General features: G+C 42.8%; 2 protein-coding genes across 2 annotated transcripts; both read right to left on the minus strand.

The window, feature by feature from the left end:
* Nucleotides 1–345: 345 nt before the first annotated feature.
* On the minus strand, nucleotides 346–14,550 carry LOC148134804 (procathepsin L-like). The gene is made up of 4 exons (XM_087985388.1): nucleotides 14,257–14,550; nucleotides 5,526–5,691; nucleotides 3,204–3,306; nucleotides 346–755 (listed from the first exon to the last, which is right to left on the minus strand). Exons 1-4 carry the CDS (start codon nucleotides 14,548–14,550, stop codon nucleotides 656–658), a joined length of 663 nt encoding a protein of 220 aa, XP_087841514.1. The 3' UTR covers nucleotides 346–655.
* Nucleotides 14,551–15,067: 517 nt separating this feature from the next.
* LOC148134805 (uncharacterized) lies at nucleotides 15,068–24,249 on the minus strand. The gene is made up of 5 exons (XM_087985389.1): nucleotides 24,118–24,249; nucleotides 23,098–23,220; nucleotides 19,019–19,198; nucleotides 16,011–16,120; nucleotides 15,068–15,362 (listed from the first exon to the last, which is right to left on the minus strand). Exons 1-5 carry the CDS (start codon nucleotides 24,247–24,249, stop codon nucleotides 15,068–15,070), a joined length of 840 nt encoding a protein of 279 aa, XP_087841515.1.
* Between the last annotated feature and the right edge of the window lie 2,087 nt (nucleotides 24,250–26,336).

The following is a 26,336-nucleotide window of genomic DNA, read 5'->3' on the forward strand; positions in this document are numbered from 1 at the left end:
AGCCATACTTAAAATACTCCGTTTACCAGTTTTTTTGTTCAGTGCCAATCAATAGATGAAATTACATATTCGCATTTATCTGAACTGAATCTCATCGGGACACTCCCAGTCTACAGTCTGGCCAGCTTAACCTGTTTCCAGGACGGTTTCTGGTTGGACTCTGTTCATTTAAGCCTTATTGTCCTCAACAACCCCATTGCATTTATTCAGTAACTGTGCTGGTGTCAAAAAACACAGACTCTTCAAATTTTCTGTGCATTTGTCTACAATGTGGTTTGACAATAGATTTCATAGCAGACAAGACAATTCATTCGGCACGAAGACAAATACGTTCCTTTGGAACAAACAAGCTCTGAAAATGATTGCTGGCAGCCTTTATTATATTGTTGGACATCAGCAGTACATGCAGATTATTGTCTTCTACAAGCTGGAGAATGTATTCATTCTATCATTTACAGTGGTGATATGTATCAATCAGACAATGCCATTGGTTTGATATGAAGCGATAGAAATGTGCAGAAATTGTTATTTTTTCACTTTTTAAATTTGCAGCAGACAATTAAAGCAATGACCTTGAATGAGTCAGCATTAACAGAAATAGTCCGGTTTTTCATTCAGCTGGAATTGATGAAGCTCTGTCTTATCAGTTGGCTCATTACACGACAGGGTACCGCACAAAACTGGCAATTTCACAGTGATTCCCTCTATCCTTGGCAATTTTGATGTACCCTTCTTCACCCCAGTCTGTTCCCCAGCTGGAAAATATGACAATTGATTGGTGTTGGAATCAAAACGCTGATAAAAGAGACATGTTTGGAGAAGCAACTGTTTTAACTCTGGTATATAATTGAAATTATTTTAGGGACTGAATTCTGGAATTACTGAGCTAGATAATGAGTTGTAAAGAATAAGTTGCATCAGGCTGGAAAGAGTCAATTGTTTTCTTTTACAACAATTGCTGATCTTTACAGTCCGTATGGACTCACTACAACATTTAAAATGGCATGAGGTGAGATCCTTATCAGGGATAGGTCTGCAGCTGGAGTAGATATGAAGGGAAAAGTGAATAGGGACGAGTGAGAGCAGTATATATGCCCTCCTGGAAATTTCCTTCTTGCCTTATGCAGGAGGGGATTTTCTCAGAGTTTTTTTTTTTACCTTCACCGTTCTGAGATTTCCTGCCACAGGATAGAGTCTGTGCAGAGCATGAGTTGATTTGGGCACAGGTTACTCAGTGTCTCCTGAACTGCAAGGATACGTCGGCCTTAAAATTTGTTCCATATACGGTTACCCTGCCCAAGTCACATTTCCAGCTTTACAAAAGTATTCCAGCACCCATTACACTGTAATACTATCTACCTTATCAAACAACAATGCGTATGTTTTTACTACCCACATACTGTTTCCTCTGGGAAATCATGTAGAAGTGTGTGTGTGTGTGTGTGTGTGTGTGTGTGTGTGTGTGTGTGTGTGTGTGTGTGTGTGTGTGTGTGTGTGTGTGTCTGTGTGTGTGTGTGTATTCACCCGAACCACATGACTTATTTAATCAAACATTTTGTATCCAATCTGGCCCTGAGGATGGGACTGCTTCTTCCAAACCTGACTGCCGTGATTGTAATAACGGCAGCCAGCGACGCCTCATCGAATAAATCGCTGAAAGGAGACAGACGGTGGTCGTTGATGGAAAATATTCATTCTAGAGTTGAGTTACTAATGAAGTACCGCACGCATCAGTTTTGGATCCACTCTTGTTCGTCGATTTTTATATAAATGAACTGAATGAGAGCACAGAAGGATGGTGGATTAATATGCGGATGACGTTAAGTTCGTTAGAGTTGTGGACAGTTACTAAGGATGTATGGATTGCAGAGATAAGTAAATAAGCTGCAGAGCTATGACGAAAGCTGGCGAATGCAGTTTAACGCGGAAATGTGTGAGGTGATTCAGTTTGGAAGGAATCCAATGTAATGGGCTAATGGTCAGATTCGTGCTTGTGACGATGAGCACAGAGATCTCGGTGTCGAGGCACATCGATGTTTGAATGTTGCCTCCCAGGTTGATAGGATTATTGAGATGGCATATGGTGTGTTAGCTTTGATTGTTAGGGGAATTCAGTTTCGGAACCAGGAGATCATTCTTCAAGCCGTACAAAACTCTGTTGCAACCACATTCTGGTTAATGTGGACAGTTCTAGTCACCATATTAGAGGAAGAATGTGCATGCTTTGGAACGGGTTCAGATGAGATTTACTGGGAAATCGCCAGTTTTGGAGGGAGATATGAAAAGGAAAAGCTGAGGGAGTTAAGGCTGTTTTCGTTAGAAAAACGTTTGAGAGGTGAATTAATTGAGACACATAAGTTCATTAAAATATTTGATAAATTGGACAGTGAGAGGCTTTTTTCCTTGAATATCGATGGCTTGCAGGAGGGCTTTAAAATCAGCAGAGATAGATATTGGACAGGTATCAGAGTTAGTTTCTTTCCTCAGATTGTTGTATGGGCTTGGAACTCTGCCTGCAACAGTAGAGGCATTGCCACATTTCAGAGTATTTAAATGGTCATTGGTCAGGCATATGGACGAGAATGGAATAGTGTTTGTTACATAGGCTTCAGATTGGTTCAACAGGACGGCGCAACATGGAGTGTCGAAAGGCATGTAATGGGCTGTGAAGTTCTATGTTCAACGTTCCAGAATTGGGGCTGTTAATCTGGTCCCATCAGTGCCCTGGTGTCTGGTGAGACGGTTGAGTGATTCGAGCTTTGTCTTTGTTTCCCTGTGAACAGGTTGTACAGTTGGGTTTGAGGTCTGGCTTCCCCGCCCATTGCCCCAGTAAATTGCTTTTTGTTGTGTATAGCTGTTAATTTTAACCGTACGTTTGTAATTTGTATTGGAAAGTTAAAAAAAGGTTATGATTCAGGGATAATGGCACTCTGATGCCTGCCTCTGTACGAAGCAATACTTCAGGCAAGAACCGTACACTTGTAAGTGCAGCGTTACTTGGTGATGGGATACCTGCCTCTGACGTTTTTTTCAGATATGATCCCAGACAGCACAACCATTGAGCATTCACTTCCAGATAAACACAGTGTTACGTCCTCGTTGAACAGATACACAGGTGACAGCACAGAGACAGAAAATTCACGCCATCTCACTATCCATTCTCCGTCTGTGATCAGATGTTTGTTATTTCATAGAGCACGGACCTGTTTTTAACCAGCCAATAGCTCATTCCATCCTCAATTCCAAAACCAACCACCAGCACTTCATTGGTTACATATCCATTGCAATTTTCATCATAGTAAACTCCTGTAAGGAGACACATATTAAACGGTTCATCCGTGAAATATTTAATTAGTGTAAATTTAGCTTTGATTAATGAGCATTGATATGTCTCTTTTTACAAATTGTCTTCAAATTGATCGTCCTCACTCCGCACCATTACTTCTGTTGACTTTAATCAATGTTTCCCAATGACATCGCCTCCACCATTCTCACTTCCTCTAGGCACATCCTTCGGAATCATAGAGTTTTATAGCGTAGAAATGCTTCGATCCTTCGATCGAACTCGTCCATGCTGAGCACATATCCTCAACCAATCTACTCCTATTTTCCAGCACTTGGCCAATATCCCTGTAAACCATGCCTGTTCATGTACCCATCCAGATGTCTTTTCTAATGCTGTAATTTCATCACTCTCCACCACTTCCTCTGGTATGTCATTCCAGACACTTACCATTCTGTGTGAAAACATTGCTCCTCAGGTAACTTTTAAATCCTTCCCCTCTCACCTTAAACGTATGGTCTATAGTTTTGGAGTCCCCTCCTCTTTTTTGTCCAATACCCATTATTGTTTATGAACCTCCACAAGCTCACCCTTCAGTCTCTGTCGTACCAGCGATCAAGGCTGCAGGCTTCTCAGCCTCGGGCAGAAGTGAGGACTGCAGATGCTGGAGATCAGAGTCCACATTAGACTTATGCTGGAAATTAACAGCAGGTCAGGCAGCATCTGAAGAGCAGGAAAATCGACTTTTCAAGCACAGGAAGGGCTTTTGCACAAAACTCGATTTTCCTCGTCCTAAAATGCTGCCAGACCTGCTGTGCTTCTCGAGCAAACCTCTAAGCTGGACACTATTCAGCCTCACTCTACCCCTCAAATACTTCAACCCTTGCTAAGTCCTTGTAAATATTTTCTGGATCCTCTCAAATTTAACAAAATCTTTCTTATAACAGGAAGTCCAGACTTTAGCATGAAATTCTAAAACTGGCCTTACCAATGTCCTGCGCAGCTGGAACACGACATCCCAAAGCTGACTAGTGCTGCTTCCACTACCCTGTATACGTGTGACTCCAAAATCATGGAACTGTGCACGCGGGCCCTGAGGTCTCTTTTTTTTAAAATAACACTCCCTCAGGCCCTGAAACCTGCTGCTATACATTACTTTCTTTAATTGTCTCCTTTCCATTCCTGCTGGCACTGGACCACCATCCCTTTTCTTATTTAATTTCCTTGTTCCACCCAATCACAGACTATCTGTTTTCCAATTGAAGGTCCGACCTTGATTACATTCTTCCAGTTTTTATTATTTTTGCTGTTGTTTTTGTATCAATGATTGATATAGTATCTTGCTGAGACTATTTTCGGTGTAGAGATAATTTATCAGACATTGGCAGAACACACTGACCATGGTATGTGACCGTGTGAAACATTAGTTTGGTGCCATGTGTGTTAACACATTCTGTTAACTTACAAAATCCTACACCTGGGGCGATGAAGGAGCTCCACTCTGCATTCAGTATTTTCCAGTTTGTCTCCAATTGTGGGTTGTACAGTAGAAGTGTTTTGTGATTTGAAATGTTGATGATGTCAATACGGAATGGGCCTGCACATGGAGACGACCTGTGTCATCATCACAAGGAAGCTGTGCAGGCGTCGATCTCCCTGTTCAGACCACCGTCTTTGCAAGTCATCTCGAGTTGCCACACGAGAGGAGATCAAGAAAGGAACAGAAACAGCTGCTGACAGAAAAGGTGGAGCAGAGAGTGAAGGACTCTCAGCAGGAGGCCAAGAGATTTCATGTCGAAGGTCTCGCCCTTCCTCTTAATCCAGATACAGTGAGTGTAGCGTCTCCATTTTACAATAAAAAACGCTGACTTGTGCAGACACTCAGCAGCACATCAGGACAGTTACACCTCACTATCAGTTCTCTTAACTCCAGCACAACGTTTTGAGCTGTTTGCATCACTCCGAATGGGAGCAGGTCCATTTCTCATTACCATTCCTGAGCTCAGTTTGTAGTATGCTCTAGCTTTAACTCGAAAATATCTGACAGTACTGGACGGCATGTTACACGGGGGGAGACTGGGCAGGAACAAGGGTAAGAGTCATGGTCCATGGTAAACTTTGCAGTAATATTAATACCAAAATAGTGACAGTAAATGTGTCAGTAGATGTATGATTTCAAATACCTTTTCTTGAACAGTCGATAATCTGATTCAACGACATCATCCAGTGCTCTGCGACTTACCTCCTTTATAATGTTGAAAAGATTTCAGACTTGCATTAATCACAACAGCCATCGGTCCTATCTCTCTCACTGCTTGTTCCAATGCTGCCTCGCCTCCCCAAACCCATTTGCTGTCAGTGATTTTAGCAGCAATTTTATCTGGTTCAAATCTGCAATAGCGTCCCACCTAAATTTTAAATAAAATGTTAAAAAGGAACACTCATTCGGATCATGATAAAGCTATTTTTTTCTTTTCTTGACACTTTTCTGCATTCCGACTTTGGCAGCCAATTTATTTTCCCAAACCTGTGTGATATTTGTTCACTGTTTTATAGAAAAAAGTTCATTTATAATGACTTAGCACGAAAACAAACCGTTTGTTCCAACTCGTCCACGCCGGTCACATATCCTGACGTATTGTAGTCTCATTCACGACCATTTGGCCCTGAACACTTCTAATCTATATACCCATCTGGATACCTTTTAAATTTTGTAATTGTATCAGCCTCCACCATTTATTCAGGCAGGTCATTCCATACATACATGAGCTGAAAATGTGTTGCTGGAAAAGCGCAGCAGGTCAGGCAGCATCCAGGGAACAGGAGAATCGACGTTTCGGGCATAAACCCTTCTTCAGGAATGAGGAAAGTTTGTCCAGCAGGCTAAGATAAAAGGTAGGGAGGAGGGACTTGGGGGAGGGGCGTCGGAAATGTGATAGGTGGAAAGAGGTCAAGGTGAGGGTGATAGGTCAGACTGGGGTGGGGGCGGAGAGGTCAGGAAGAAGATTGAAGGTGAGGAAGGCGGTGCTGAATTCGATGGATTTGACTGAGACAAGGTGGGGGAAGGGAAAATGAGGAAACTGGTGAAATCCGAATTCATCCCTTGTGGTTGGAGGGTTCCTAGGCGGAAGATGAGGCGCTCTTCCTCCAACCGTCGTGTTGTTGTGGTCTGGCGATGGAGGAGTCCAAAGACCTGCATATCCTTGGTGGAGTGGGAGGGGGAGTTAAAGTGTTGAGCCACAGGGTGGTTGGGTTGGTTGGTCCGGGTGTCCCAGAGGATGCTGCCTGACCTGCTGCGCTTTTCCAGCAACACATTTTCAGCTCTGATCTCCAGCATCTGCAGTCCTCACTTTCTCCTCCATACATACATAATCCTTGGCCCGAAACAATTACAATCAGATAATTTTTAGGGTTTTCTTGTGTCAAAGTTAATATTTATTGCTCAATGTATTCGAAACATTCTACACTGACACCAAGCAATGGTATTGCAAATGAATTGAAATGCGAATACATGAAGAACATTGTTCTTTGCCTTGACAATTCAATATCCCAATCAAGCTCACCCTCTGGTTTGCTCATAGCGAAACTACATTAGAAAGAGTTGAGCCTCTTCACAGTTTTCGTCGACTCATCTGAAAATTGTGATCGTACATTAGTGAATTAAAATCTTCACATGCAGATAAACGTTTCCCAAACCGTCAATAATTGCAACATTAGAGTCGTTGGATTACATCTAATTAGTATTAGTCTCAGTACCTATTCAAATATTTCCACATTCATCTTAGGGCTCTGCTCTCTAGGTTTGGACTCCGATCCCATGGCTAAAACATTCTGCTCTTCACCCGATCCATGTACTTCATGATTTTATAAACCCTGATAATGTCAACCCTCAGCCTCTGTTCCTCCGCTTGGAGAAAAGCCCCGCCTATTCTTCTCTCCCGATAACTGAAACCCAATCCCAGCAACATCCTCGTCAATATTTTCTGCACCCTGTGAAAGTTAACAACATCCTCCCCTTAACAGAGCAACCAAACATGTGTACAGTTTTACAAAAGTGGCCTCGCCAATGTCCTGTACAGCTGCAATATGACGTCCCAATACCTGTATCAATGTTTTGAACAATGAAGGTAACTGTGCCAAGTGCCTCCTTCACCATCCTATCTATCCTCGGGTCCACTTCCAAGGAATTATGCATCTGCACTCTTGGCCTCTCTGTAAATTCCTGCAAGTTGGAAATGATGAAGTATATTGATTGTCTAAAGTATGGCCACTCTGCCCGTGTTTAAACGAAAATTGGAAAATTATAAATGTGGTAAGTGTTTGCAGAGTGTTGCTACTGTCTGATGGAGTGAAGATTCTGGTCAATAATTTTCAATTACTTCTCACCAATGTTGCAGTTACTTCAGCTTCAGGACACAGGGCAGAACATAATGCCAACTCTGGGGTGAGATTGATACTGGGAGTGATATTGAAATGGGTGGTTGTGTGTAACAGGAGGGATTGCCACATACACCCAGATTTAATTCCAAGATGGCTTAAAATGTAGTTGTGTCAGACTGTGTCAGCGTTCATTCAAACTTAGCTTGGAGAAGGTGTGATGATCTGCCTTCCAGAACATTTGCAGAATGTTTGATCGGTACTATTCTGTTCGAGAAGGAGTTCAAGGCTTTGGACCCAAAGTCGGTGACGGAATGACAATAAATTTCTGAGCCCAGATGGTGAGTGATTTGAGGGGATGTTGCAGGGAGTGGCGTTAACTGTATCTACTGCCCTCCTTGGCGGAAGTGGTCTTCGGTTTGGAAAATTCTGTCGACAGTCCATCAGTCAACTTCACAGCTGTAGCTCATGGATTGTATATACTGCTATCACTTTGTGATGATATTGGAGGGAATTAATATTTGTGGATTTGATGCCAGACAAATGGAATGAATGTCCTGGATGGTGTCAAACCTACTCAGTGTCAAAACATAGAACATTGAACAGTGCAGCACAGTGCAGGCCCTTCGGACCCCAAAGTTGTGTCAAACATTTATCTTAATCTAAGATCAACCTGAATACATACCACTCAAATTGCTGTCATGCATGTGCTTGTCCAGCAGTCGCTTAAATGTTCTGAATGTCTCTAACTTTACTACCAAAGCTAGCAGTGCAGGCCACGCATCAAATACTCTGCGGAAACAACCTACCTCTGGTATCTTCCCTTTACTTTCTCCAGTGACCATAACTGTATGACCTCTCGTGACAGCCTTTTTCCTGGGTAAACGTCTCTGGTGACCTTCCACTTCTTTATCCAAGCCATTTATAAAAAAAAAACAACAAAGAGCAAAGGCCCAAGAACAGATCCGTGCAGGAGATCACTGGTCTCCGAACTTCAATGAATGACATCCCATCCACGACCATTTCCTGTCTTCTATCAGCCAGCCAATTCCGTATACAGGCAGCCAAATTTCAATAGATCCTATAACCTCCTAACTTGCTGAATCAGCCTTCCGTGGGGAACCCATCAAATACCTTACTGAAATCCATATACATCCTATCCACTGCTCGACCTTCATCAACCTGTCTCGACACATCCTCAAAGAACGCAATAAGAATTGCGATGCATGACATGCTCCTCAAAAAGCCATATTGATTTTCCTTAATCAAAAATCTTTGTCCAAACAATCCAAAATCCTATATCTGCGAACTTTTTCCAGTACCTTACTGACCACAGACGTAAATCTACCGAGACAATAATTTCCAGTTTTTTTCACCTATTTAATTCCTTGAAGAGAATTAAAATATATGCCTCCCTCCAAACATAAAGAAGCACTCCTGTGAAGAGGTTGGATTCAAAGATCATTGCCAGAGGTGCAGCAATCTCACTTCTCACTTCTTGTCGGATATGTGGATAGATCTGATCCCGCCCTCGAGATTGAATCATACTCACGCTTTCCAGAATTTCTACCATATCCACATTCTTAATATCAATCTGTTCAAGCCTATTAAGCTCTTCCCCAGTATCATCAAGCTCCCTCTCTCTCATGAACACTATAGCAAAAAAAAAATCATTTTGATCCTTTTGTATCTCGCCACGCTCGATGCTTAAGTTCTCTCCATTGGCTTGGATCCAGCTTAGACTCTCTCAGATCATTCTCTTATCCCTAATGTACGTGTGCAAAACATTCGGATTTTTTAAATCATTCCCGCCAAGGCTTTCTCATGCCCCCAACCAGTTTTCCTTAGTCCATTTTTGAGTTATTTCCTTTCGACGCTGTAATCGTCAAACTTTTCGCCAGATCCCGCTTTTCTGCTCTTGTCATCCAGGGCTCCTTTCCTTTAAAATTCTGCCACGGTCTCATTGGGACAAAGTTATTCAACACAGTAAAAAAAAGCTCCACATTTCTGTTGTGCATTTCCATAGAACAATTATTCCTAATTTACACTCCACAGGTCCTGTCAAAGAGCAGTAAAACATCCCGTCTCCAGATTAAATTCCCTCTCATCCAGGAAAAAGTGAGGACTGCAGATGATGGAGATCAGAGCTGAATATGTGTTGCTGGAAAAGCGCAGCAGGTCAAGCAGCATCCAAGGAGCAGGAGAATCGACGTTTCAGGCATGAGCCCTTCTACCTGAAGAAGGGCTCATGCCCAAAACGTCGATTCCCCTGCTCCTTTGATGCTGCCTGACCTGCTGCGCCTTTCCAGCAACACATTTTCAGCTTCCCTCTCATACAGTCCGTTTCTATTCCTCCCCATGGCGACCACAAATTTGTGGCATTGATGCTCTCTGTCACCGAAATGCTCTCCCACCGAGATATCTGACACCTGGCCTGGCGAATTGCCTCGCAGCAAATCCAATATTGTCTCCCCCAGTCGGCCTATCTATTTATTGAATCAGGAATACTTCCTGGAAACACCTAACAAAATCATATCCATCCAGATAATCTGCACCACGGATGTTCCTATTAATATTGGGGAATTTCAAATCATCCTGATCAGCAATTCTGTTATATCTGCACGTTTCCGAGATCTACTGTCCAATCTGTCCAATGTCTATAGTAGACAACCAATAAAATAACTGTTTCTTTCTTTGTTGTCGGAGCTGCAGTCATCCAGGGAAGTGGAAGTATTCCACCATATCCTTGCCTTTTGTTTAGTTGATGGAAAGGCTTCAGAGGTGTTGATAGTGTGCGATTCAGTGATGGTTAAATTATCTCTCTTGTTGGATTTTGTCATTGCCTGGCACTTGTCTGGTGAGAATGTTATTTGTCATTTATCTTCGCAAGTGGAGATATTGTCCACACCTTGCCGCATTGGAGACAGATTTCTTCAAAATGTGATAAGAAGGGCTTATGCCCGAAACGTCGATTCTCCTGTTCCTTGGATGCTGCCTGACCTGATGCGCTTTTCCAGCAACACATTTTCAGCTAAATTCAAATGGTGCAGACAATTGTGTAGATATTCCCCCTGCTTACCTTTTGGATAGAAGGTCACTGACGAAGCAGCTGAAGATGGCTGTAGAAGAAGGCTACACTGAGGAACTCCGATCGAAATGTCCTGAGCAGAAAGACATCAAATAACTGCAAACACCTTCCAGTGTGTTCGATATAATTACAACCAAAAGAATTTTTTTCTTCCAATTCCCATTCACTCCAGATTTTCTTGGGCTCCTTCATGTTACGCCATGCCTTGATGGAAAGGGGTGTCATTCTCACTTTAACTCTTGAGGTCAGGTTGTTTCCCCAACTATGGAGTGTAAACTAGGGACTAAAGGTGTAATGAATCACAAGCCAAGTATTCGTGCTGGAGTCCAAACTGAGGCTGCCAAATTGGCAATTTATAATACTGAGCAGTTCTGATCCCAATGCCAATATAATTCATTCAGGGGTGAGTGAGGTGCTCAACATGAGAGGACAACGACATGCAAATGTGTTCAGCATTGCTTGTAGATTTAGGGGTCGGGAAAATATCAAGTAAAAGTTGAGGAAGGGTACACCTGCTGTTATCTGACCTCACTGCACCACATCCCACCCCAGCCAAACACACCCCAAGCTGTGTTGTGATCGTCACCTCCCCTCCTCTCACTCAATCACTTACTGTTGGTCTGTTACCCAAGATCAATACCAGCCCTCAGGTTGTTGTACTGAATGTTACTGCCTTCCTGTTGAGCAGGGCCACTGGCCTCTGGCTGTTCATGACCACTCCTTGGCGCTGTCATTTGTGCAAAGCCCTTCTCTTGTCCAGCTCAGTGCCCAAGTGATAATACCTACACTGTGGCTTCATGAAAAGAGGGGACTCTGTTAATGTTGACTCGCCAGCCAGTGAGTGAGAGGCCATCACCTCCATAAAACTTAGCCATATAATAGGTTTAGTTTAGAGTGATGCCCAGTCACCAGATCATGTACGCCTGTCACATGACGAGAGTGTTTATTTCATTCAGTTGTTTCTTTGGCCAGTGAAACGCTGGATTTTGGAGAGCAGAGTACGTGGGAAGACAATGAACTTAAAGTCTGCATTGCCTGTGGCCTCAGATTACCAGAGGAACAATTAAGCAGTGTTGACACAAACCGAAAATAAAAGCAACAGCTGTCCTGGATAGTAACGCACATGTCATCTACAATGAGTCCAGACATGAGAGTGTGGAAGAGCTGGGGTAAGAACTTGAAGCATGAACTGAAAAACAAGGTGAAACTGTGTGACATTGAGACAAAGAGCTGGGATTTGCTAGCAAGAGGCTGATCCCAATCAAATGCAATACTCGGGGCAATTGTGACGTGTAGAAAGACAACAACGGCTTGTGGAGTAACAACATCAACCGGAAAGCAACTTACGCAAAAAAGTCTCCTGAGTATAGATTCAAGCCAAGTTTCTTAATTACACCACAATATGCCAAATGTCAACCCAGCAAGTTGCACGGTAAATGCCATTCCTTAAGAGTAAACACCTCTCTTAACAAAGGATCATATTTACACACAGACCTACCAACGACATGAGCACGTAATTCGAAGATTTCTCATCAAATGTTTATAACTTCTTATAGCTCACACTCCAAACGTAAGTTGTTCCTTTTCATGTAAAATTGCAACTTATATTAGAGTGACTGACCAGCCCGATGGGGCATATGGGAGAAGCAGACAGACTAAAAATACTTACCTTTATTCCTGACTCTTCAGATCTGTCCATCGCGGTGTTAGGATGTGAACTGTTATAATGGATGGTGCACTTACCCGTCTGAAGGGCAGAACATGCTGAATGTTCCATTGATTCAGCTGAACGTCATATCCACATCCTAACTCACAGTATCATAGTATCCCCAGAGTGCAAAAAATGCCCATTCGGCCCTACCTTATCCCTGAAACCCTGCGTCTCCCATGGCTTAGACACCTAACCTATAATTCCCTGCGCACTATGGTTAGCTTAACATAGACAATCCCCCTAACCTCCACATCTTTGTGCTGTGGGAATGGTGAGCATTAATTCACAGAAATGGAAGTACTCTTAACTCCTCAGACACATTGGCTGAGGGTACGAGGTGTTGTGTCAAGATGGAGGAGAGCATTCCAAGATAAGGTTGAGATGACTGGGAGTGCTGAAAGATTATATTCTCTCAGCCTCCTTAATGCTACTTGTGCAGTGACACTTTCAGAAACCTGAGGGCAGACTCTCAGGGAAGGATTGACACAGATCCAGCATGGCAGCTCCCATTTGAAAAGCGCTGAATTCCACGGTCTATTATCATGGATGTTGGAAAAAGTCCGTGCTTTTGTAAAGTACCTAAGGATTATCATTTGAGTTATTTACTGTCACGTGCATATTCTTTGCACATACAGTGAAATGTGTTGTATAGTGTTGCCACGCTGCAGCACCATCTCAAAACACATTTAAAATCACAACATACAATATAAAGGAGAAAGAAATGGAGAAATAAAGAAAACGTCCAACTACATAGTACTTGCTAAGTACTCCATCATGGACATGCTGGTCAGGCATGTGTCCCCTTCTCTATCACCGTCGGAATGAAAGTCGCCCAATGTTTGGCAGCATCTTGACTCCGCTGATGCCTTGGTCAAAAGGAGGCCTTAATGGACCTCACTGATGCTGCCAGGCATGACATTGGTCCAAACACGATTCTGTTGTTACCACGAGGCTGCTTTAGACATCGGTTACTAATGCAATCACTGCCGTTGCTGCCCGTTCTTGTACTGTGCCGAAGCTCCATTGCTGCCTCCATTAATCTGTGATGGCGACCTGCACTGACAGGTACCCAAACTCAACTTCTCCCCATCTCCATGAATCTGTGCTGGATACAGATCATGACAGGAACCCGAAAACACCTTTCCCCTCCCTCCATGAATCTGCGCTGGATAGCGACACTGACAGAACCCAAACTAATCTTCACTAAATTATGATGGATGCAGGAATACCAGGAAACCAAACTCACATTTTCTGCCTTCATGAATCTGAGCTGGATACAGATACTGACAGGAAACAAATCTCACCTTCGCTCTGCCTCCGTGAACATCTGCTGGATACAGACACTGACAGAAAACTAACCCACTTGCACGCTACCTCCATGAATCTGTGCTGGATGCAGATGCTGCCAAAATCCCAGACTCACCTGCACAGCTAATTTTGTGAATCTATGATAGATACAGACATTGCCATGAACGAAAATAGAGCTCATCTGCTGCCTGCACGAAACTGTACTGGATATGGACTCTGCCCCGGACCTAGACTCATCACCGCCTGAGCAGCCATGAATTGGCGTCAGGGCAGGAGCCATCAGGAACCCAAACCCTCTCGGCTATCTCCGATGTGAGTCCACGCTGCTCGACACACTCACAGATTTCGCTGCTCTTCACCAAGAGGTAATTAAAATAAACTCCAAGAAAACTTGCAAGTGAACGCAGACAGGACAGAGAAATGAAATAAAACGAAATGAGAATGAACCCCGACTCCACCACAATCTTACTAGAAGTCGAGGGGATTTACCTTTCCTGTGTAAGGGTAAGTTTCCTCAGAGTTGATGCCTTGAAAATCAATCACTTGATGAAAGCCGTTCAATGCCGTTCCAAGAAAGCATCCGTTTCTTGGTTCCTTACAATCAATCAGATTCTGTTCACTGAGAGAAACCAAGTTTCCATGCCTTTTTGCCCACTGTCCTTCTATGGCACCAGTTGCACTGAAAGCCCAGTCAGAATGACATTGACCCGAGTGTTGACAGAAATATAACCACATTAAATCATATTGATCGAAAAACGATAGCCAGTTTGCATCTACATTCATTTGGAACACCGTCTCAGACTAATGTTCTTAGTCTAAATGTTTGTTCAGGTTTCTCAGAATTACACAACTCTGTGAATATAGGTGTGCCTGGGTTCGGATTTGATTTGATTTATGTCTTGTAACGTGTCACGAACAACAGTGAAACACTTTGTTTATGAGCAATAGAGGCACATGATAGTATGCGAGGATGAAGAGATCAAAAAAGACTTGGACAAATCTTACATTGTAGAGAGTGGGCACAAGGCAAATTCAATGTAAGCAAGACCAGTATGATTTGAGCTAGAGAGTCTCATAACCGTCTAATAACAGCTGGGGAAAAGCTGTTCCTGCACCCTGCTGGTGGATGTGTTCAAGCTTCAGTATCTTCTACCTGAAGGAATGCATGTAATGAGTACATTACCGGGGTGAGGTAGGTCCTTGATGATTTTGCCTGCCGTTTCGTGGCAGCGAGGTGTGTAAGTGAAGTTCATAGATAGAGTATTCGATTCTATGATCGTCTGGGACTCGCACATAACCTTCAGTAGTTTGTTATGATCCTGAGCTTCGCAGTTGCCATACCTGGCCTTCTGGACCCAGACAGTATGCGCTCAAAGGTGCAGCTGTCGAAGTTAGTGATGGTCGTTGTGCACATGCCAAAATTCCTGAGCTCTCTGAGGAAGAAGAGGTGTTGTTGCATATTTTCCAACGGCACAAACACATGATATTTTCCGGAAAGTTTTTCCATTATGGTCAGTCTAGGAAATTTGACATTTTCCATTCTCTCAACCTCATTCCCATTGATGGAGATGGAAGCGTGTTGTTCTCCTTTCCTTCTGAAGTCAAATATGTGTTCTTTAATTTTACCGAAATTGAGCGAGAGAGAGACGCTATTCTCTTTGCGTCACGTCAATGATCCCTCTATCTCCATTCTGTCTTTTCATTAATCGTTGTCAAATTCCCCTCCTGTTACAGTGCTGTCGTCAGTGAATGTATAGATGGTGTTCGTTCGGAATTCGTGGGTGTAACGGGAGTACAGTAACTGGTTGAGCACTCATTATTGGGGGGACGCAAGTGGTGAAGGTTATCCGGGGGAAGGTGCAGTTGCCTATCTTCAATGATTGGTATCTGTGGGTCAGACAGCTGCGGATACAGTTGCAGAGGATAGAATCATGATCAATTTCACAGGGTATTGAGTTCAATGTGGAGAGGATAAGAGTGTTGAAGGCAGAGGGGTAGTCCATGAGCAGGAGTCTGACAAAAGTGTCCTTGTCCAGATGTTCAAGGGGTGCAGGGCGAGAGGTATTTCACCCACTGTGGACCTGTTACATTAAAAGGCAAATTTTAAGTGACCGAGGCAGGCTGGGAGAATGGAGTTGATTTGGACCCTCACCAGCTTCTCGAAGCACTTCATGATTATTGTGCTCAAGCCACTGGTCGGTCCTCATTAAGGAACAATGTATGAGTTTTGTTTCCTCACTTACGAAAATGATGGTGGACTTCTTGAAGCAGGTTGGGACTTCAGCTTGTAGAAGAAAGAGTTTGAAGATGTCGGAGAATTTTTCGCTAGCTGGTCCACACTGGAGCTGAGTGCCTGGTGGGGACAGTGTTTGGGCCAAGCAGCATCCTTAGGGTTATTCCCAGGAGGACTGATCTGATTTCTACAGCAGTGACTAACAACTTGAAGCATTGACATGTAAGAGGATTATTTGATGATGAAAAGTCTCCTTACTAGCAAAACTTGTCTCATTATTCAATTTCCCCTCTCGACAAATTCACAAAATGCATTGGCTATCTAGGGGACATCGCATGGCTCTCAGAGAGGGACAGGATGAACGCTGTTTCCGATTTGTTACAAACGACCATGGTGTTCGATCAGACCAAAAGGCATCTCAGGGCAAGATGCACAGGCTCCTGTTGTATGGGCCTTGCCCATGAACTTTGGCATCTGGCATTTGCTAGTCCCCAGTCCAGGGATCGACCATAGTCTGGTGCGGGGGCGGGGGGGGGGGGGGGGGGGTGAGGTGGGGAGTTGTATTTGCGTCTGCAATCCAGAGACTTGGTTTCAACAGTCCTTTGGCTACAAAGTGACCAGTTCGGGGATTGGGAACTTTTGTCACAGGAAGAAGAGTTTGCAATTCTTCACCTCTGAGGGCTGTGCGTTGAGCGGTCTGGGAGATTGCAGTTGTGAGCGAGGATGGGTGTTAACACTAGATGCAATGGTGAATAAAGGATCGGACTCCTTGTTGCTGCCTGTTAGCCCTGCAGTGGTTTGTTCAGTCAGCCTTGCAGCATTTCTGTCTGGCGGGGGTGAGGGAGCTCTGACAATGCTGAGCAGAACTGGGCAGCAGTTTGCAGGTGGAGGCTCAGCCACTTCTATGATATCTTGAGTCTGGGTCTTCGGAGAGACCTGTGTGTGCTTCCTCCTCCAGCAGGGCACTGCCCCTATTACTTGTGATTAGAAAGTGGCACCTCGACTACAGGCCTGTGGAGCAGTGGGCGTTGGGGTTCAGCTTTGTGGCCATGGCCAGCAGACGCTGAGGGTGCTGGGTCTGCTTCTCCATGGAGGTTAGATGATTCATTGATTGGGATATCTGTGTCCCCACAGTATATCTGCATCCCTGTCGTCTTTCAAGTGTACATTCCTGTCTGCTGCATCTGCTGTTCCCTGGTACATGTAGATGTTTACCGACAACACGGTCTCTTCTGTCCGCACCGGGTCGCTGGCAGCCCTCCGAGTGCTGTGGGAAATGACACAGTGAGGGGCTTACCAAACTGTGCTCCCACACCCTCAATAGCTCACATTCCCAGGGAGCTGGTGGTGTGTGCTGGACGCAGCCTTACTGATATTTCCTCTGAGGCCGCAACACTTTCATGCTCAGAGAACGAGGAGGTGTCTTATTTCCCTGCGGAGCGAGAGTAGATGCTGACGGAACCGACAGAACACGAGAGACAGAAGTTTGTGGGACCAATGCAAAGACACACTGAAGAATTAATGAGACTGACAGAGCGCTAACAAAGGAGTGATGAGTGGTATTTACTCGCTTAGTGGAATGTGAGTGTATCATGTTTTCTTGTGAGAAACAGGAATCACTCCTCTCAGGTTGAGGAATCTGGTGTCAGACACCTCTCCACCAATCCAAGAGCTTTCTGTCCTCCAGTGTTCTCTCATCTCCTGGAATGACAGAAAGGGAAGGATTGGGTGAGAGATTTAAGTTTTACATGGCTGTTGGTGTTGGTACATGCAGAAGGTATTCCGAGGTAGTGAAGTGGCAATGCCGATGCGATGTTGCTTTTGAAGATGAGGAAGACGTCAGTGACAGCATGAATCTGGGTAGGAGGGGGTTCTGGGGCAGGGATAGAGTGAGTCGGAGGGAGAAGGTGAGTGGTCACAGAGATTCTGACACATAGCATTCTTATGGCAATGTTAGTTGCTTTTCTGTCCCATTTTCTGGCATGTTCGAAAGCATTCCTATCTGAGCAGGGCAAGGTTACCATGCTCGTGCTCATGTGGGTTCACAGCAGCCTTTTCATGATGGCTCAGCTCCCAGGATATCAGGCGCTAATCAGGATTATATTGAATTGTTTCGGGAAGAATTTGTGTGAAGATTAGACTCGGAGCGGATGTTATAGCTGCATTGACGTAGCTAATGAGATGGTTATGATAACGATAGTGAGAAATCTCACTGAGCCTCGTGGTGGAATCCCTCCCAAACATTCAATGCAACTGACACCTAGTGAATCACAGTATAATCCGATCATTTACAACTCCCAATTGTACACAATACTTCATATGCTTAAAAGCAGGATCTGCTCTCCTGTTGATTAAGGTAAAAACAATGACTACAGATGCTGGAAACCAGATTCTGGATCAATGGTGCTGGATGAGCACAGCAGTTCAGGCAGGATCCGAGGAGCTTCAGCAAAATGTCCTCGGATGCTGCCTGATCTCCTGTCGATCAGCCTTGCCCAGTTGGAAAGAATGATTGAGAGAGGTACAAGGCCCAACAGAAGTGAACTGTAAATGTGGTTTTAAAAGTTGGGGTATCGAGCATATGATCGAATATTCTTTGAATAAGACTGGACATGGTATCGCAAGGAAGCTTGGCTCTGCAGCTTGCAACATTACCATTGTTGAGTTGTGCCAATTTACATCTGAACTTATATTTATTACATCGGAATTGTACTGGTAGACTTCAATTTTACAATTTAATCTAACCATTGAATTTGATTTTGAAGTAAAAATTCTCTAGATATTGTGAGTAAAAGCACGAATATTACAATTGATACATGTACCATGCTCCCTTGCCTGACCATAGCCAATACCAGGAAACAAATGCAACAATAAAGCAGGAGAAGCAATTTAGATTAAAAATGATCTACTGAAACCTAGCCTTTCCTAACAATTCCTACAAGCTGATCATAACGCCCAATCCTGTTGAGAAGTTAATGTCTGCACTTAATAAACTTGAGAGCTTTTTCTGATTTTTACCTGGTTTTTCACTGGAGTAACTAATCCTTCTCTCCGCCAGTCAACAGTTGCAGTTCTCAATTGAATGTGACTTTCTTCAGAATCACTACTTTCATCTCTTTCATCAGTTTCAATTTCAGTCATGTTAACAGCTTCGATTCGGAGAAGTCCATTCATTAGCTGATTGAACTCTTCAGTGGTCTGAAAATTCAAACACATTGGTGAAATGATTTACTTTTCGTGGTGATTATGTAGGAGAAGTGTCAATCACGTAAGAGAGCTACATTCTACATATTCGCTGACTTTAGCATGAAGTGCGGGGAAAGCAATGAGGGCACTCGCTCCTCGTGTTTAATCTTTGACTGAATAAATGAGCAGCAGGCAAATAAGTGTCCATCCATTTCGTCCCAATCCAATATAAAGCTGTGTGAGAAACTTCGAGCAGCTCAAATATCTCTGCTCGATCTTTCAATTACCAAAATGGCAGGAGCTTTATACATGTGTTTCATTTTGCAAGAATCAGTTCGATAGTCGTCTCTGATCATTAAAACCTGACAGGTCAATGTCATCATGGAATGATAGGTTAAGTCACCTGAGATTGGTGGGATTTTTTGGTGTTTGAGATGAACCTTCCCAGTCAGGAGGATTTCAAATTTCATCACTTGCCTGACCTGATTTCCAGATAACACGTTGGCCTTGAGTTGGCCTCATGGCCCTTGGACCATTAGATTTAGATGCGAAACTCAGATTGTTCATTTTCATGAAGATACTGGGTTGGAATGGTTAGAAAATGACCAGATTTGATGCTATCCATCATCACATAACTTATCATCCGGAACTGTGGATGTCTGCATGTCAAACTGAGATTGCAGACTGGTATTTAATTATCTGGTGTCTCTTTTTGATTGGTAGGGAGGGGCACATGTCGGTTTGAAAGGGGATTGAATATGTCTCATCCTCTGAGTAATAAACTGGGCCCGAGGTCCATGCAAAAGTCCGATTTGCGCCTGCCTTTTTGCAGGCGATATTGAGCACGGCTTGTTCCACTCCTACTCTGACCCCTGTCAAAGTTCTGTCTCTGATCCATTGATTGTTGCTTCCTACTCTCACCCAGAATTAGAAATAGTAATCAATTTTACTTCGAATTTCCACCCTTGTCCCAACTTCACCCGGAATCTCTGAAAATCTTCCTTTCCTTTCTTGATTTTAATGTTTCCATTTAAGTGCTAGACCATCTACTGACTCCCACAGTTACGTTGAACTACATCTCCTCACACCCTGCTATCTGCAAAGATTCCATTCCATTTCCCAGGCTCTCCACCTGTACTGCATGTTCATTGGTGTCACCACCCACTGGGGTGTTTATCCTTACCTAAGGACTCCTCTCAATGCCGTTGACAGGCTGTCTTACTCAGTTTGCGCAATTGTTTCCTCACCCATAAGAACATAGGAAATAGCAACATGAGTAGACTAGTGGCCCCTCCACCTTGCTCCATCATTCCATTATGATTGACCCAAAATTGCCCATTTTCCCGTTCCTTCATTTTCATTGTAACATTTGATTCCCCTACCGCTTAAGAATCTCTCTCAGATTAGGCATACAGAGAGGCCGAGTGTCATAGAGATGTACAGTATGGAAACAAACCCTTCGGTCCAACCTGCCCATGCTGACCAGATATCCCAACCCAATCTCGTCACCCCTGCCAACACCCAACCCGTATCACTCCAAACCCTTCCTATTCATATACCCATTGCAAATGTTGCAATTGTGCCAGCCTCCACCACATGGTCTGGAAGCTTGATCCATCCATGTACGACCCACTGTGTGAAAAAGTTGCCCCTTAACTCTCTTTAAATCATTTCCCTCTCACCCTCATCCTATGCCCTCTCGTTCTGGATTCCCGAGCCCAGGGGAAAGAAATAAATTGTCTAATTATCCTCTGCATGCACCTCATAATTTTGTAAACCTGCATAAGGTCACTCCTTACCCTCTTACGCTGCAGAGAACAAAACCTCAATTTGTTCAGCCTCTCCCTATCGCTCAAATCCTCAGTCCTGCCAAAATACTGATAAATCTATTCTGAACCGTTTCAAGTTTCACAACATCTTTCCGAGTGGATTGAGACCAGACTTGCATGCAATATACCAACAGTGGCCTAACCAATGTCCTCACAACAGCAACATGACATCCCAACACCTGTATTCAATAACATGACAAATATAGGCGGGCATAACAAACGCTTTCTTCACTATCCTATCTTCCTGCAAAGACATTCAGGCCTCAGACAGAAGGATTTCCTCCACATCTCGATTTCAAAACGCTGTTATTGTGATTCGATGATGTCAATTCCGAGCCTCTCTCATTCGCGTCATCATCATCGATGCACTCACCCTGTCAAACCCAGTGAGAACATATAAATTTCAAAGGGATCACCTGTCATTCTTATAAACCCCATTCAGTAAAGTCCCAACCTGATTAGTCTTTACTCGCTAGACAATCTTTGGTGCAGTTGTTCCCCTCCATCCCAGAAGAAAAATAGGATTATTTCTGTCTTCACTTTCTGCCATCCCATTCTCTGTTTCTTTTTTTCGCGAACAAATCCTCTACCAATACCAATATGTTACGCAGTAAACCATAAGCTGTTATTTTGTTTAGCAACAGCTGATGTGGCACTGCATGACATGTCTTTTAAAACTCCAAGTGCACACAATATATCGGCTTTCCTGTGGTAAAAAAACGTTTTGTCTCTTTGTTCACTTATTAATATTTGTGTGCACATAGATCCAGCAAGTTATTAAAGAGGCAAACAAATATTTGTCTTTAATGCAGAGCAAAGACAGTATCAAAGTGGGGAAGTCTTGTTGCGATTGGACAAACACAGAAGGCACTGTGATGAGCATTGATTTCACTCGTTACGGAGGAATATTTGGAAGGAAATTTGAAGCAGGTTAATCAGAACTATTCCTACGAAGAAGAGGGTTATCACAAGAGAAACATTTTGACAGACTGGGCCCACTCCACAATAAAGTTGAGGAGAATGAGTGCTGATCATACTGAAACAAATAAGACTCGAGGGGGATTGACAGGGCTAATGGTGAGAGGATGATTTTCTTGATGGGAAAGGTGAGTACAGAACCAAGGCCTGGCGTACACATTGTCGCTATTATTTACTTATCTATGTGACTTAACTCTGTGATCTGCCTGTATTGTTCGCAAGACAAAGCTTTTCACTCTGCCTCAGTACACGTCACATTAATTTCAATTCGCTTCAATTCAATTCAGTTCAGTTCAGTTCAGCTCAGTTCAGCTCAGTTCAATTCAATCCAATTCAATTCAATTAATTTATTTTCAATTCATGGAATGCTGGTGTAATGCTGATGTCATTAGTCACATTTTTTTGAGAGGCCAAGAATTGGGGAAATGACCAACTGTTCTGAGGAGCAATAATAGAGAGCAGGATCATGTACTTCAATTTGTTTGGAATGCAGGTTACTTTAACTGCTGTGGGATAAAGTTCAGTCAGCGACAGATAGGGCGGAGCCAGAGATGCAGCAGACTCAAAAAGAATATTGTTGCCGAAGGGAGCAGCTTCCACAGTACAGAATGCAACTCCTGCTTCCAGATGTCATAATGGACACCGTCTGTGAAGACTCAACAACATAGACGTGTATCCATCGTGTGACTGCCGTCCATAGAGGGAGCTCAAGCCAGCCAGTGTTGTTTAATGCAATTTAGTTGTACAGAATCTGATCGTGCAAGTGAGCAGAAATTATCGAATCAGGGGATTGTTAGTCATGAGAGTTCTCTTCCGCAGAGAGAGATGGAGACTTGAGTCATTGAATATGTACAAATTTGAGAGAGATGTTTATGATTTCCAGAGGAGTTACGGGTTATGGAAACCTAGAATGAGAAGGAAGGAATCAACAATTTGGAGTAAAGTGAGATCCTTCATTGAGTGTACTGAATGAGTGAGTCAGCTTAGAGGACCAAATGTCCAAGTGCTGCTCCTGTAGCTGAATATAACTTCACAATTATATAGCTTCACAATTTCACAATGACCAGCATCAAATAGATCTCAGACGATACATCCTGTACACACCAGAGCTGCAAATTTGTTCATTCCCACTTTAGATGTGCGTTTTCTCAATGAGTGTTCGATGTTGTGTTGTTCGATGTATCTTATATTGTTCTCCCATATCATTCTCCTGTAGCTCTCCTCATCCTGAATAAAGAGATTAATATAATCAGGCTGCAGCATCTTTCATTTATAAAATTATACAGAAGCATTAAAAATCCGCTTGTGAAACCTGAAATAACATTTTGCTGTCAGGGTCCATCCTCCCACCCAGATCTGAAAATTATTAATCAGGTTCCCCTCACCCCACTCAAAATAACGCACCCGTAGCAAAGCCTGTCGAGCTGTCAGTCTGAGAGATTCATGCTGAAAGTGAATTAAGAATAAAATAGCTGAACAAGAGGATGGTTTAATCGACCGTCATGAATGACGTTGACAATAGATACGTTCTCTGTACTACCACCTGTCCCTGTCTAAAGTAAGATTACGCCAGTGGCAGGCGGGGAATTCAATAAGCCACGTCCTTGCGAAAACACCGAGGCCAATACATGGGCAATTACTGTGCATGTATATACCTTCTTAACCTGTTGTGTGAGAGACCTGCCTTAAGCTGCCAGCATAGTAAAGTCGGTGTCGGCAAAGAGACGCTTCATTGAATGGGCCGCTTGGGATGATCAGACGGCTTCCCCATCCCTCTGTCTCCAAGTTGCCCACTTACAATTGCCTCTTCAACACCATGAATGGATCTTAATCTTCTAGAGGCAGGTTTTTGGTCTTTGTAGTAAATCCAACAGGACTGCAGCGGGATCCTAGTAAATTAAGATACACCAAGTCGCTACTGATTCACTTTGTGTTTGGTCAGTTCTCTAATGAAGTTTGAAACTTGGAGAATACCCATTGAATTTCAAGATCAATATTTTCTCAATGTCACTTCACTCAACAGATACCTCTCATTTACTGTAGCTACATATTCTCAATCTCTGTCAATTGTGTGCAGACCATTCCTATTCTGAGTGAGCTTAACATTACAGACTCTCCTTTTACCTTGGTGTACTGGTTCCCATGTTGTGATTTCCAATTTTTCCAGTCTTCATCCAATTTTGAATCAAATGTGCCTGTTGAGGCTGCAGCCAGAATAGATACCGCCACACTGCCCAGAAAGAGCCAGAAGTTCATGATGGACAACCTAATAGGCAAAACCAGTGGGCCTTAGACAGGGAGTGGGTAATTTTCAAGTAAGCTGTTTCCTTATTCTGAGAAGGAACAAAATAAATTGTACAAATAATACAAACAATAAAATTCCAACAATTCATCCAATGCTGAAAGTTTAATGTAATTCACCTTCATGAGGCATCGTCAGTGGATTGGAATCTTCCAGCACTAGATTGATCAACTTAATGACGTTTTAAATTTAAAACCAATTATTGGAAAGAACACGGTAAAATGAAATCATACTTTTCCATAAATTGCCTTCTTGTGATGAAAATTATTTGACTCACGGTCCACAGGTTTAATCAGTCAACAGCTCATGTCGTAATGATTACATTGCATTCAACCTGACATTGAGCAATGAGTCCTCAGAAGGTATGACTGTAGGATCAGCAGCAGGAAATAAAGAACAGGTGGACATATTTTATATCGTTATCTTCTGTTACTTTAGACAATGCAAAAAAAAAAATCTGAAGACGACATGTAAATCGCGAGTTGAAAGGGAAGGAAGAAATTGAACCAATGCAATCAAAATGGAAAGATACAGGAAAAAAAATCAAACTGAAAAAACTCGTATGTCCTCAGTAAAAAGATAGAATTAATGATAGAATTCCGAAATTGAATGTGTGCAGCATTTTTAAAATGTTGATGTAAAAAGTCACAAAACAATGTGTATGACATGAAAGTTGTTTCAGACGAGTGGTTCCAAAATGGTCACGGAAGGGATCATTCAACTGAGTATTCAAGAATCCTTCATGTTTAAGAAGTAAACGAACAAGGCAGAGGGAATTTGGCCAGCTCGTTTGATAAGCTTCAATGTGAAAAGGGAAAGTTGAAACGAGAGGCAAGCATTTGTGTTTTTTTTACACAGAGGCTGGCACATTCCTGGAAAATGCTGCCAGTTGAGGTGCTCGAAGTAGATGCAATGTCGAAGTTAAGAGAAATTTAGACAGACACATGAACAGGCAGGATATGGAGGGTCACAGAACATGTGAAATCAGATGAGATTAAATTAGAAAAGCATCATGGTCGGCGCAACCATGGTGGTCTGAAGGGCTAGTTTATTTGCTGCACTGTTTCATGTTTAAAACCATCGGATATCAGTGAGATAGTTAGAAATGGTTTTCTGAATGACTATGTGTGGTGATGAGAAAGGAAAATAAGTCTCTGTTGGGTCTTATTCCTGCGTTTCTTAAGAGCGTAGATGGAGAGCACAAACCAAGGAATAGTGGGATTTTGTAAGTAAGGTATCGAAGAAGTCATTACAATTTTAAATTTCATGTTGATTGGATGAATCAAATTGACACATACAACCTTGTGGTTGAATTCATGGGGTGTAATTATAAGAGTTTTTCGAAGAATACGTTATAGGATCAACTGGAGAACAAGTTATTTTCGTCCTGGTATGTATGAAACGAGACAGGATCATCAATAATAATCCAGTAAATGATTCCTTCAACAAAAGTGGTTTCAGCTTTCCGGAAGTTCATATGCAATGTAAAATAGAAAATCTTGGATATCAAGCTAGTGCCTGAAACTGAAAGAAGATCAAGCACATGAAGATGATGACAGCGTTTACCGCAGTGGGAGATGGAAAAAAAGGTGAGGTAAGAGACTGGATAAACAGTGGGATACAGTTAAGGTAATATTTAAGCATTTCTCTCAAGGAACTATTCAATGGTGTAGATTGTAAGAGAAGAATGTACCATTTATGGCTAAATATCAAATTCACGTCTCGTCGAAAGAAATTAATCATCGTCTGTGCAAACATCGATTAGGAGATTAAAAAATAGGAACTGACAAATGACAAATATTGATGAAGAGAACAAGAATATGAATGTTAGTGACAAATAAAAAAAGAAAGTGAAAGCAAGGACTTTAATACTTATTTAAAGGAAGAAGCTAGCTGAAATATTGATTATTTCGATGGTGAGATTTGCCCATGAATAATGGAAAAGACGAATGTAGCAGGGAGTTTGAACAAATATCCAGTTTCATGTTAAAAACAACAAAACAAAAAGATTCAGAATCAAGAAGTAAAGGGAGGGAATTAC

The sequence above is a fragment of the Chiloscyllium plagiosum genome, unplaced genomic scaffold (genome assembly GCF_037043375.1).
Source record: "Chiloscyllium plagiosum isolate Xiang-an unplaced genomic scaffold, Cpla_swu_hap1 HiC_scaffold_52, whole genome shotgun sequence".
Taxonomy (NCBI): domain Eukaryota; kingdom Metazoa; phylum Chordata; class Chondrichthyes; order Orectolobiformes; family Hemiscylliidae; genus Chiloscyllium; species Chiloscyllium plagiosum.

Coding starts and splice junctions, on each gene's coding strand:
- LOC148134804 (XM_087985388.1), bottom strand. CDS start 14,550: ATGAATGTAGATGCAAACTGGCTATCGTTTTTCGATCAATATGATTTA. Junction 5,692..14,256: donor CTTACCCTTACACAGGAAAG/GTAAATCCCCTC, acceptor TTTAAAATTTAG/GTGGGACGCTATTGCAGATT. Junction 756..3,203: donor TATTGGCTGGTTAAAAACAG/GTCCGTGCTCTA, acceptor CATATTTTCCAG/CTGGGGAACAGACTGGGGTG.
- LOC148134805 (XM_087985389.1), bottom strand. CDS start 24,249: ATGAACTTCTGGCTCTTTCTGGGCAGTGTGGCGGTATCTATTCTGGCT. Junction 23,221..24,117: donor ATGGGAACCAGTACACCAAG/GTAAAAGGAGAG, acceptor CTCTTTATTCAG/GATGAGGAGAGCTACAGGAG. Junction 19,199..23,097: donor TGAACAAATTTGCAGCTCTG/GTGTGTACAGGA, acceptor TTGAATTTTCAG/ACCACTGAAGAGTTCAATCA.